Source organism: Pan paniscus, chromosome 9 (genome assembly GCF_029289425.2).
Source record: "Pan paniscus chromosome 9, NHGRI_mPanPan1-v2.0_pri, whole genome shotgun sequence".
NCBI lineage: Eukaryota > Metazoa > Chordata > Mammalia > Primates > Hominidae > Pan > Pan paniscus.
The window spans coordinates 123,474,822-123,488,322 of record NC_073258.2 but is presented as its reverse complement, the minus strand read 5'-3'; the positions used below and the strand labels follow the sequence as shown (position 1 = coordinate 123,488,322).

General features: G+C 45.9%; 1 protein-coding gene across 2 annotated transcripts in view; it reads right to left on the bottom strand.

The window, feature by feature from the left end:
* UBASH3B (ubiquitin associated and SH3 domain containing B) overlaps nt 1–13,501 on the bottom strand; it is a 158,214-nt gene that overhangs the window by 27,462 nt on the left and 117,251 nt on the right. The window contains exons 2-5 of one of the 2 annotated variants that reach the window (XM_034933911.3): nt 10,678–10,735; nt 9,744–9,930; nt 7,263–7,461; nt 3,733–3,902 (exon numbers count right to left, since the gene is read on the bottom strand). In XM_034933911.3, the coding sequence (XP_034789802.1) occupies nt 3,733–3,902; nt 7,263–7,461; nt 9,744–9,930; nt 10,678–10,735 (614 nt within the window). The remainder of the gene's footprint in view (nt 1–3,732; nt 3,903–7,262; nt 7,462–9,743; nt 9,931–10,677; nt 10,736–13,501) is intronic. The other variant, XM_003819970.6, reaches the window with a different exon arrangement.

The following is a 13,501-nucleotide window of genomic DNA, read 5'->3' as shown; positions in this document are numbered from 1 at the left end:
CAGGAAAACTGAGGCACAGCAAAGGTTACAGACAAATATGTCCTAGGCATAGGGAAGCTGGACAATAAGTAGCTTCGATTTATTGAATGAACAATAAAAGAATTAAGGCATTGTAGCAAATCTAAAATTATAACTGGGACCCATGTCCCCAATGCCCTTTCTCACTCACCAAAAGCAGATACAAAACCTTAGCCTAAGTTTGAAAGATGTGAGAACACATGCCTAATTTATATTACATTCTACTTATTCTTTTGTTTTATGTTTGCCATCTACTTGTAAGAACTCTTTTTTGTGTGTGAGACGGAGTCTCGCTCTGTCGCCCAGGCTGGAGTGCAGTGGCATCATCTTGGCTCACTGCAACCTCTGCCTCCCGGATTCAAGAGATTCTCCTGTCTCAGCCTTCCGAGTAGCTGGGACTACACGTGTGTACCACCAAACCTGGCTAATTTTTGTATTTTTAATAGAGACGAGGTTTCACTGTGTTGGCCAGGCTGGTTTCGAACTCCTCACCTCAGGTGATCTGCCTGCCTCGGCCTCCTAAAGTGCTGGGATTACAGGCGTGAGCCACTGTGCCTGGCCTGTACTCATAAGAACTCTTGAATCCAGGACCGGCACTGTGGCTCACACCTGTAATTCCAGCACTTTGGGAGGCCGAGATAGGTGGATCATGAGGTTAGGAGATCGAGACCATCCTGGCTAACATGGTGAAACCCTGTCTCTACTAAAAATACAAAAAATTAGCCAGGCGTGGTGGCAGGTGCCTGTAGTCCCAGCTACTTGGGAGGCTGAGGCAGGAGAACGGCGTGAACCCAGGAGGCGGAAGTTGCAGTGAGCCGAGATTGCACCACTGCACTCCAGCCTGGGCGACAGAGTAAGACTCCGTCTCAAAAAAAAAGAAAAAACAAAAAACAAAAACAAAAACAAAAAACCTCTTGAATCCACCTCAGGTATGTTTTTCCTCCTTACTACAATGGGATGGAACTCAGTTTGCTGAATGAAATGCAGCCACAGCCCTGAGTGAATACAAGAGCCGAACTGCCTTTGGAGCCCTTTTTATTCTCACTCACAATAATAGCTGCAGCAATTTTTCGTTGCTGTTGCACCCACCTTGTGCTGGGTATTACATTAGAGCCTTTCCATACATCTTCTTTATTTAGTCTTCATAACCATCTAGCAAAACATTGTCACCATTTTACAGATGAGAAAACTAAGGACTGGAGATTTATATAAGTTGTCAAAGTGAATTTAACCCTTGCTAAAGTGATGGAGCCAGGATTTGAAGCCAAGTGTGCTAGACTCCAAAATTGATGCTTTTTGGATCACCCTGTCCTTCCTTTGGATTTCTATTGGTTGGTATATTAAACTGGCATGGCCCAATGTAATCACTAACACGGAAGAGCCCATGTGAAATACAAATGGGATTCGCGTGTCCAAATCGAGTGAGAATCTAAATAGCAGAGGAATGAGGCCTTGGAGTTTTCCTAAGCATCACGGTGCCTTGCCAGAGTGTCCTTGCCTAAACCACTCTCCTTCTCTGGACATCTGTTCCCTCACTGGAACAATCAATCAAAACTGCCTCCTGGGGGCATGTTGAAGACGGCAGGCAAGAAGAGGGTTACATGTGCAGACGGCTCAGGTAGGACCGAAAGACCTCACGGGAGAGGTCCAGTCCAAAGGGGCCGAGGAGAGCTTTATCAGAACGAACGGTAATAAATGAGCTTTTACAAATAAGAGATAAAAGAGGCCAAGTTATTTTTAGAAAATAATTCCCGTGGGCGCTTGCTGCCTTTTTCCTTCCATGCCAATTGAGCAGAATGTGGGTCAGGCAGAAAAGCAATTACCCTTTGAGTTAACTGGAGGGCAGTGTTGATTAGAGGATATTCCTTGTAAAATTCCACTGCCACCTTCCTTCTCTTAGAAAGGTGACTTCTCAGAGGCCATCTGCACGCAACCCTTGACTTTTTTTTTCTTTGCCCTCAGAAGGAGTCCAACCAGCCACACCTCCCTTGTTATCTTCAGGGTTCGTTCTACGTGACTCTAGGAGATGTCAGAATTCTTAAATAAGATCAGGCCCAGTCTGCTCAAGGCATCTTACAGAAACCTGCATCAAATGACTCAAAAGGAGGACATCACGTTCCCATCAGCAGAGTCAGACAAAACTGCATGCCCCTGACACTCACAGGCGCATGCTTAGCCCTGAACCTCTGACTCATGGGTTGGCTCTTCTACCACTTCCAAAACAATGAGCTTGCCTGCTCCCAGCCCTGGGGTTCTAACTGTTTTTCATGTTTTGTTTTTTAAAGAAGTCTAAAAGAGATGTTAAAAGGCTATGTAAACTAACAAAAATACCAGTTCTTTGGCTGTTTGAAAAATTGGGAAACAAATATAAGTATTGCTTAATAAATGTAGTTAAGTTGGAAGGCACATTTTTAACAAACGATGAGGTCTTTCGTGGGTGGGTAGAGATGCAGTCTCACTATGCTGCCCAGGCTGGTTTGGAACTCCTGGTCTCAAGCAATACTCCTGCCTCAGCCTCCCAAAGTGCTGGGATCATAGGTGACAGCCACCATGCCTGGCTATGATGTAGTTTTGTTTCAGACAGGTTGCCCTTCTTTATTGGTCAAAATACATGGGCTCTTGCTTCATCTCTAGCCCTAAATTACTAGGACACTAATGTGTTTTGTGTCTCAGCTTCTCCTTCAGGATAGAAAAAGACACTATTGGCCAGGTGCTGCGGCTCACGCTTGTAATCCCAGCACTTTGAGACACCAAGGCGCGCAGATCACCTGAGATCGAGACCAGTCTGGCCAACACAGTGAAACCCTGGCACTACTAAAAATACAAAAAATTAGCCCAGTGTGGTGGCGGGTGCCTGTAATCCCAGCTACTAGGGAGGCTGAGGCAGGAGAATCGCTTGAACCCCAGGGGCAGGGGTTGCAGCGAGCCAAGATCGTGCCATTGCACTCCAGCCTGGGCAACAAGGAGTGAAACTCCATTAAAAAAAAAAAAAAAAGGCAATATTATGCTTCCAAGATGTCACATACTTGTCTAGAAGGCAATGTTGATTCCCTCAAAGGAAGGGTGCTAGGGGTGTACCAATCTTTCTTCTTGTGATGGAATTCAGTTTTCTCACTCAGGCCTCCCACTGGGATGTGCACAAACTCTCACAAGAGGTGGCTTGAGTTTTCTTTTCATGTGTGTCTGTTCTCAAAGCTCCTTGAGGACAGGACAACATTTAAAAATTCCAGTATGCCCCATGGTACTTTGCATGATACAGATACACAGCAAATATCTGTTGATTATGTCTTTGCAAGTGTTTTTGTTTTTTGTTTTGTTTTGTTTGGTATTTATATGTTCTTCAACTCACCTAAGGTCAAAATGATGTCTTCCATTAACACCATAAATTTATATAATATTAAAAATTTTCCAATATATTTTTTATTTATTCTCTCCCATTTCATTTCTTTTTCGCTAGAGTAGGATTGGCAGGGGAGACAGAACTAGGGGGATGTTACCCAGATGAACCACTTGTGACCCAGAGAGGAGGGAGGCAAGCTGGAAGCCTCCCAGTGAGGCAAGCAGAGGCTGGACACAATCCTGGGCCAACGGACTCTCTGTTAGGTGCTTGCTCCATTTTTCCCCTGTAGGTACCCATCTCCCTGCAGCAGCGAGCTGCTGATTCTGATTGCATCCCTGCACCTGGTAGCTTCTGGAACCACAGTGAGACATTACCTCATGGTTAGCAAATCGGATATCCCGAGAAAATATGGTAGCCACCCAGTCACACCCTAGCTTGACGTCAATGTTCTGGGCCAGTTTCTCTAGGGTGGGTAGGTGGCTGGCTTGGAAGTGGTAAGCCAGGGTCACATGTAGCTGCTTCTTATGAGGTTCCACATGCACTTCTGGAAAAAGGAAGAAAAAGGTCAGTAATTAAAAGGTGGTGATGATAGCAATGGTGAAGACTTAAGGAAAGGCATAGAAAGGTACACTGAGAAATTCTGCTTCCCACATAACAAAGAAGACAAAAGACGTTTCTCTCCTTCACGGCAGTAGAATAAGGGGGTAAGGGGATGGCAAGAGATTCCGAATCGAGCCACTGTTCAAGAGATAGCCACCATACGGCTTTCCTCTAGGAGCTGCGGGTCAGCTGAGGGCAGTCCTTTTAGTTAAGTCCTTCTCACAACATTCCAGTTGGTGGTCACCACCCCCACCTTTCAGAAGAGGGCACTATGACCTACAGTGATAAAATAATTTGTGTAGAAATACAAAGCATGTTTTATAGCTGCGTGACTCCCAAGGCTCTATTCCCTTCATTTTGGAATCAGGTCTCTTAGCTTCTGGGTGAGATTGATGGAGAAATGAGGGGGAAAGATGGATATTTTCAAAGTTTAATGCAGGGTTTCTCTCAACAGCATTTTGGGTTGAATAATTATTTTTGGGGGGGGGTGGCTGTCCTGTGCATGATGGGGTGTTTCGCAGCATCCCTGGCCTCTACCCACAAGACGTCAGCAGCACTCTCCGAGCTGTAACAATTGAAAATGACCTCAGACATTGCCAAATGTACCCTGGGAGGCAAAATCACCCTTAGTTGAGACATACTGGTTTAAAGTATACAGACTGTTATTCTAAGATATCCCAAGAGACAAAACAAAACAACCCTACCTACAGGAGGGAATGGCTTTTTTTTCTCTCTCTCTGGTACTTTTTTTTTTTTTTGAGACAAGGTCTTGCTCTGTTGCCCAGGCTAGAGTTAAGTGGCATGATCATAGCTCACCGCAGCCTCCACCTCCTGGGCTCAAGTGATGCTCCCACCTCAGCTTCCTGAGTAGCTGGGACTACAGGTGTGAACCACCATGCCTGGCCTCTTTTGTATTTACAATGAGGGAGAATCATCTACTGTACAAACTAGAATAATGAAGAAGTTGCAACTAGAAGAAATTAGGGAATTTGAGAATTTAAGGAGCTTGGTCAAGTCACACAGAGAATTAGTGGCCCAAGATAGAACTAGAAATTGAGCATTTCGGTTTTAAGTACTTTTTCTTTTATACTGCATTGCCTTTCTTTGGTGTAAGCCCCATGAGACAAGGTTTTTGTCTCTCGCTTACACTGTATCCTTACTCAGCATATCATGCAGGTTTTCAGTACTTGTTAAACGAATAAATGCACATGAATGAATCTCCCTTGACCACTTCAAATGGAGGACGACACTAAATCTACTTGATGATATCTGGGCCTGCCAACAACTGGAGAATACCAAGTTCCAGGGCAAAGACATGGTGGCCGGCTTCCCATGCTGGGTAATAAGGAGCGGGACCAGCTAAGCTGCGCAGGGTCATCCAGTTCTCCACATCCCCACCAGGGGGCCACACAACAGCAGAGAAACGAAGCCGGCCAAGTTCTTCATGACAGCAGGATCTTGGAGAGGAACTGGCTCCGCCCGCGTCCCACAGGGAAAGCTGGGGCTTCGACTGCTGCTCACTCAGTATGCACTCCAAGAATCTGTGCGGCCCTGGCTGAGGCTTGCTTTTCTCATTTGTGAAGGATTTGGGTTTTGCGGCTTTGACATTAGTTTTGGTCCTTGTGGGGATTTAGTGGTTCTGACAGTAACTACTGTGGGATGAGAGAAAGCCATTTCCTTGAGATTGAGGGATAAGAGCAGGAAATAACTTGCCTCTCAGTTATGCTCTTTCTCTGAAATATTAAGCTCCTATGAAATGTCAGGCTTCACTGAAGTCAGGACCCGGAGACTAGTCCCGTCGCTGAGGGACAGGAAGAGGCGGGGGTGGGGGTTGCAAAGCCTAAAGAGCCCCCTCCCCAGGTACAGAGGGGTCTTAAGGTCCTTGTGTTCCTTCCAAGAGCACTGTGATCCTGCAGTGATACTGAGCCCCGATCCCACTCATAGGTCCCAAGCCCTGTGTGCTGCTTTTCTGGTAAAGAGGAATATGGAACAAAGGGCCTGAGATGGTGATGAAAATAGCAGCAGGGAACAATGGCAGGTGAGGGATAGGCCAAAGGCCAAAAGGCTAAGGAGCAAACTGTGCGGCCTTGCTCAGGTCTTCCCCCTCTCTGGCACTCCCTAAAATTAGGGGTAGGGGAATTCTACGTCTCCTCCAGCTTTGCACTCAGCACTCGGCTTCCACTGTGCATCCTGCACCATCCACTCTGGTCAGGGCAGCCTCCCCACTGTCATCTGCTCACACCATCTCATGCCTGCCTGCCTGTGCTCCTGCCACCCGCCCGCCTGCAGGCCTTTCCTCCATTGTCCTGATCAACATCGTCCCAGGGCAAGTTTCCTTCCTTCCGTGAAGGTAGAACCACCCCTTTCTCTTTTCAGAGCTGATGTTACACAGGGCCTGGCCGGGAGAAACCACTTCTTGTTCTCTTCCTTGTTGCACTCCTCATGTAGGAGAAATCCTCATAGTAGGTGACCAATAAGTACCTGCCAATTGTGATTTCACGCTGGAGTGAGCCAAGAGGCTCTACCCCCACCAGGTTGTCTGTCTGTTTCCCTGCTGTCATTGAGCTAAGTGAGCTTGTCCACACCTGTAGTCAAACAGGAGAGCTTTGCAAACTTCTCCCTCTTTTCACCTCCATCATGTCTCCTGCCTTGAGCACCCCTTTAAGCTAATTCCTTTGACAGGAAATCTCAGGTGTCCTGAACTAAGAGCTCCCATGAGACGAGCAGGAGACATTTGGAAGGGGTTACATTTTTAGACAGACTCTTGGGGCTTGGGGTCCTGTCTAATGGTTTTCAGCAAGTTGAAGGGTATTGGCTCAGTGGATTTTATTGTGATATAATACGAAGTGCTTCCACTCTTCTCTCTATCCTCTGCTACCCACTGAGAAAAGATCTGGATTGTCATGGAGTGAACAATGAGACCCAGATAAACACCTACATGGGCGGGAGCTTGGGAGGGAGAAAGGATGTTTCTTTAATTCTGAATTAGGAGGAGATGGTGGTGCTACAAAGAAATATATTTCTAGTTCAGTATGGAAGTCATTTGTGAAACTTCAACTTGGGTGTTAGGGAATAAGCCTTAGACGGTCTCTCCAGGTCAGCAGAAGAGGAGTTGAACGTTTTTACAAGGGAGCAAGACGTGGGGCGCTGCAGGAAAAGGCTGTTTTTTTATCACACGTCCATTCCTGCAGGGTCCTCCACCTCCTGACCCCATCCTGCTCCTCTACCACTATTTCCTATCCTTTTTCCTTTCCAACTCTTTGATTGACAGGGCCCAGGGCTGGCCTGGCAGCTGTTCGCTCACCGGTTTTGGATGCAGCCTCTGCAGCAAAGTCAGCAGCAAACTTCTTGAGGACCTCCGCACTGTCTTCCTTTACGAAGAGGCCGATGAAGTTGGACGACGTATAGAGCTCCAGGGGCAGCGGGGCCGAGAACTTACATTTCCAGCGACTGACCGTGGTCTGCAGGGCTTCCCCCAGGGCATCCACCTTGCTGTCCTCGCACTGGCAGGGAAAACAGGCAGTCTTCACTCAGAGACAAGGGGAGATGGAAGTCTGCTGCTACTTAACATTGGCATCCTCTCCCCAGAGACTGAAGGAGGCTGATAATGCAATTACTTAACCACCACCCCTGTCTGTGGGGAGAGAGGAACTGCAGACTTCCAATTATTCAGACACAGATTACCCAACTGGTGGATTAATGTGGGGAACACATGACCTCTTCCCTCCTTTCCTTGCTGTGAAGTGGCCCCCGTGAACCCAGCCAAAATGCTGCAGGACTGGTTGAGCCGAAAGCAAGAAAGGGGAGCGAGATTGGGGAGATAGTGGTCAAAGGACGTAAAACTTCACTTAGGAGAAATAAGTTCAAGAGACCTATTGTACAGCACAGTGACTATAGTTCATCATAACGTATTGTATGCTTGAAAATTACTAAGAGAGTAGAGTTTAAGTGTTCTCACCACAAATGCATGATAAGCATGCGAGGTAATGCATGTACAATTAGCTTGATTTAGGCACTCCACAATGCATACATATATTCAACCATCATGTTATATGCCATAAATGTATATAATTTTTATCAATTAGAAAAAAATCAGGCTGGGCGCAGTGGCTCATGCCTGTAATCCCAGCACTTTGGGAGGCCGAGGCGGGCAGATCACTTGAGGACTGGAGTTTGAGACGAGCCTGACCAACATAGTGAAACCCCATCTCTACTAAAAATACAAAAATTAGCCAGACATGGTGGCGGACGCCTATAATCCCAGCTACTTGGGAGGCTGAGGCAGGAGAATCACTTGAACCCGGGAAGCAGAGGTTGCCGTGAGCCAAGATCACGCCACTGCACTCCAGCCTGAGTGACAGAGAGAGACTATATATCAATAAAAAGAAAAAGAAAAAGAAAAAAAAATCAAAGTTCTCCTTGCTTGTGAAAAAAAAAAAAAAACGAAGGAATGTGACAGGAGAGAGTGCAGCATCCCAGGAGAAGCTGCGTGTTTTCTACTATTTTGTATCATCTGTACTTTTCTTTTCCTCTTAGATGATCAGAAGTTGACTCTACATCCACCCTCATGATAGTTGGGAAGAATGAGTCCCAGAGAGCTGTGACATCATCCTCCTACCTTCCTGAGAGCATTGGAAAAAAGAATGAACGTCTCTCAAACTCTGAAGGGTTTTGAGAAAGATCCTGGGATGACTAAGAGGAAATGACAGTCACTTTAATTTTCAGAGTGAATGGTAAAAGAGAAGGTGTTAGGAACATATTATTACCTGAGAGAGAGAAAAAGAGAGAGAATATATCTGGGGAAAAAAGCAAAATATTTTTTATAAAAATTTTTTAAAATGCTACCACTTTGGTCTTGAATATATGGAGATAAATCAACTCTTCTGTATTACCACAGAGAGCTAAAGTAGACAAAATGTATTTACATGTGTGATAGTGAGGGGGATTATATTTGGTCAGTAAAGGCCGGGCATGGTGGCTCATGCCTATAATCCCAGCACTTTGGGAGGCTGAGGTGGGTGGATCACTTGAGGTGAAGAGTTCAAGACCAGCCTGGCCAACATGGTGAAACCCGTCTCTACTAAAAATACAAAAATTAGCCGGGCGTGGTGGCATATGCCTGTAATCACAGCCACTTGGGAGGCTGAGGCAGGAGAATCGCTTGAATTCGAGAGATGGAGGTTGCAGTGAGCCGAGATCATGCTGCTGCACTCCAGCCTGTGTGACAGAGTGAGACTCTGTCTCAAAACAACAACAACAACAACAACAACAAAAATTGGTTAGTAGATAAGCTTTCTGACAGCTAGGATTATACACTAGGTAACAATGGCAAGTAAATATCTTTGCATTCTCTAGAAATATATAGTGGGAAAAAAAAAACTTGTGGACAGGAAATGGCTTTCCCTGTCTATAAACCGCCTTTTTTGTTCCCTGCTCTTAGTTCCTCCTCTTTGCTTGTCGTAAGAGTGGAGAGGGTGGACAGCAAACAGGTGTGAAGCTAGATCAGTGATTCTATTCCAGCAGCCAGACCAGTGTGTCTCTCACAGAGGGTTACAATCTGGTGCTGCCCCCATCCTGGGGTGCTCCTGGGCCTCAGCAGATAAAACTAGGAAGCGTTGGGGTGAGGGGCCCATTGTGGACCTCACTGATCCCTTGAAGGTCCCTCCAGCTGTAGGAGCCTGTGACTATTCCTGCTATCTTCCTGCGAGGCCCCCCTTTGCTCCAGGTCCCAAAGGGCCGGCTGGGATCCTAGGAGCTTCCCAGGGGTGGGGGCGCTGCCGCTCACCATAAAGAACTGGCAGAGTGTGATGTGGGGGAAGATGTTGTGTGCCTTGTTCTTCCCGCAGATCTGCTTCGACTGCTGCCAAAAGTCGGAAAGCTTCTGTGCTAAGGGGCCGGTGGGACGGAGGTAGAGGACGTACTCCCGGGGCAGGGGGTCATCCAGGAAGGGGTCACCGACATGGGAGAATAACCTGTAAGACAGAAGTAAGCCAACGAGGTGTCGCTTGAGAATAATGGGAGGGGAAAAAAGAACTGAGAGACAGATCCACCCTCCATGTGCTCCAAATCCCCGGCACAGCGCGGGGAAGGGGTTTCATTCATGATTTAAAAATCTACTTCTGGAAACTCACACTTCATAACCAACTCTCAGATGCAGCAACTTCTGTCTTCCTTCTTGTCATTTTGCCTCCTCATCCTACAACTCCCTAAAAAAGTCCTAAAACCGCTCTCCAGGAAGCATTCTTGGATCAACTCCAAATCCTTTCCCAATCCACTAGGACCAACCCAGCCTGTCCCTCAGGTCAGCCTGTAATTAAACCCATGTCCCTCCAAAGACAAGGGAAGCTCCCAGAGAGGTAACCTTGTAGGACCCACCCTGGGTAGGGATATCCTGGAAGATAAGTAGGGTGCTTTTCTAAATTGATTTGCTCAATATCCATACCCCTAAAATGAGTCTTTAAGTGACTGGAGCAGGGACAGATCTTATGAGAGAGGCTCTATCTGGGAATTACTTAGAATTTTCTTTAAACAGCTCCAAGGAGAAACATACCCTGGGGCCAGGGCAGAGGAGGCAATTGACTTGATAAACGCACTTGCCACAGTCTTTTGGCTCCTGTCTCTTCTGGAAGGGTCCATTAGAGAAAGTCTGCACCTCCCCACTCATCCACATGCACTTTGAGTTACTTATATGCTATTTTCTCAATTTATTTATCTCATACCAACCAGTCACATGCTGCCTGAACACTTCTTCCTCCCGTGGATGCCAAGGCTTTTTGTCTGAAAGAAGAAATCAAATTTCTATTGTTAATATTTTTAGCCTCCTCTCCCTGCAGTGGCAAGAGCTGAGTGTGAAGGAGGCGACATCAAAGCCTGTGTTCCACTCAATCCTCTGTGGTGGGGAGTAGACACCTGCAGCAGGTTTTCCCCCAAGGGTCATATCGAGACATATGGAAGTTAGGACTTGTAATTAATTTCCATGTGATTAGCATCAGATTTGCAGGCAGTCTGACAGCCCAGGCAGTCTATTTTCAGCAGTTTCCACATTAGAGTTTTATTTTTGCTTCTCTAAAGGTTGTCATGTCTTGGTTTTTCCTCCTTCCTCTTCACCCACTCATTCTTAGTGACCCAGATCCCTGACAGAGCAGATTCTTGTTTTCAGCCCCTTTGGCAGAAAGTATTAGAAGTGGTGCTGATGGTTTTCTTTTTTCTTTTTTCTTTTTTTTTTGAGACAGAGTCTTACTCTGTCACCCAGGCTGGAGTGCAGTGATATGATGATCGTGGCTCACTGCAGCCTCGACCTCCTGCACTCAAGCAATCCTCCCGCCTAAGCCTCCCAAGTAGCTGGGACTACAGGTGCACGCCACCATATTTGGCTAATTTTTTATTTTTGTAGAGACAGGGTATCATTATGTTGCCCAGGCTGGTACTAATTATTATTAAGACATAGGGCTAAAAGCTCACAAGGACAAATGGTTTGGATCAATTCATTGCCTCCCTCTACCCACTTCCAACCACCACCAGGCTGGATCCATCATCTCCAAGTATTTTACAGACATCTTTGAGGATGAGTATCAGTGGATTAAAGGGAATGGCCAGAGCAGTGCAGCTATCATTCTCGCTTCTGGAGAAACAACTCAAAGCATGACTAACTGTAGCTAAGTATCCATAGGCTGGTTACAGCAGTGAAGCCCTGTGTACAAACTTACAAGTGGAGCTCTTCTTAAATTATACACAGGTCTCCAAGAGCCAGATAGTTCTGGATTTGTATCTAGCCTTGCTATTCATCCATCCTTTCATTCATTCATGCATTCATGCTTACATTTATTCAGCAAACATCTACTGAATCTCAACTATTTTGTCAGCACTGTGCTAGGCTCTAGGAATACAGTAATGAACAAGACTTATGTGATCCCTGCCCTAAAGGAGTTTTCTGTCTAGTAGGCATGTAAATATTAATTATACAGATAATGATTTAATTACATTGATGTCAAGTGCCATGGAGGGAAAGCATAGGGGACATAAGAACATAGGACAGGGAGATCTAACCTGGTCTGAGGGGCTGGGGAAGGCTGCACTAAGGATGGAACATTTCAAGTGAAATCTGAGGGTGTAGACACATCTGGGTGGGGTGGATGGGGCGCGTGGTTGTCGTTGATGTGGAAAACACCTGGTACATCTATTCTATAGTGAGATGTAAAGATTAAATGAGCCAGTGTAGAGAAGGAGCCTTGGACAGTGTCTGACCTATCATAGGTGATCAATAGGTGCTCACTCTTGTCCCTTCACACTACGTTGATTCAGGATCCTTGGGCGAGAGAAGAGATGAGTGGGAGACCGAGTTACACTGACACTCTGCAAGCATCCTTTCCCCAACTGGCTGCTAAACTCACCCCCTCCTTCCTTGTCCTACCCTTCTATGGAGCAATTAGAATGACCGATGCTGTGAGAATTGCAGGGTTGGATTGGAAGGGACCTCAGAGGTCATCTGTGAACCCAACTTCTTCATTTGACACAAAGAAAAACTCAGGTGGAAAGAAGTGATGAAATGCGCTTAAAGCAGCCTGGCTGGGGTGATGGCTGAGCAAAGGCCAGCCTCTGTTGTTCTGCTCCACAGAAAGACAAGTTAAAGACTATCCGCTTCCCCTATGAAAGTCTGCGCACAGCTACCAAATGATCAGGATAAGGAAGTCTGCACAGCTAATGAGAATAGCATTGTAAAAGGCAAGCCTACTTACAGGTTGATGAAGTTACGGAGAAGCAAGACAGACCCCTCTGCTCCGCTTGGAACAGCTGGTGCAGAAAAGGCTGGAGGCACAGAGACCCACACACGCTCATTCCCACACTTTGACAAGGTGCTCAACTGCTGCTGGGTTGCAGCCTTGTCTGTTTCCTCACGACTTACTAGACAATCAGAGGCCACACATCTCGCTTTTTTTTTTTTCAGTACAGAAGCCGTGTATGCACAAAACAACACAAATCATGACCTTTTAGAGGTTAGAATCTCTGAGGAATTAAAGTCACCAAAAAAGGACCCATTGTTCCAAAAACAACTGGGAAAAGGAAAACGCATTTGTGGCACCAGACAATGTGCTATTTATATAAGGAATTCAATTTCTTTTTTTCTACACCCTTCCCCCAATGAAATATATCCGACTGAAATTTAATTTATTTCTTCCTAGGCACTAGAAGTATCCTCTGGAAATGAAAGATCTAATTAAGTGATGGTCTCTGTAACTCAAAAGACAAGTTTTGGAAAGAGTTCAAAGAAAAAATTGAAAAAGATAATGAAAGGTTTGGGTGATGAGATGATGATGAAAGGCTAAGGAAATCCAAATTCTTTGTTCTGAAAAGCCGAGATCTGAGAGGTCCCTGGTTTGGTGGAAGGTTATCGTATCTGATACACATGCTCCGGGGAGGCTTGGCCAAGATAAAATAAGCACAAAGGGCTCAAGTTAGCTACCAGGAGGGACTTTCTGACAGCCATGTACTTTAAAGTTTTTATTTTTATTTTTGAAAGCTTCAAGAAAGCTGTTACCTATCTGA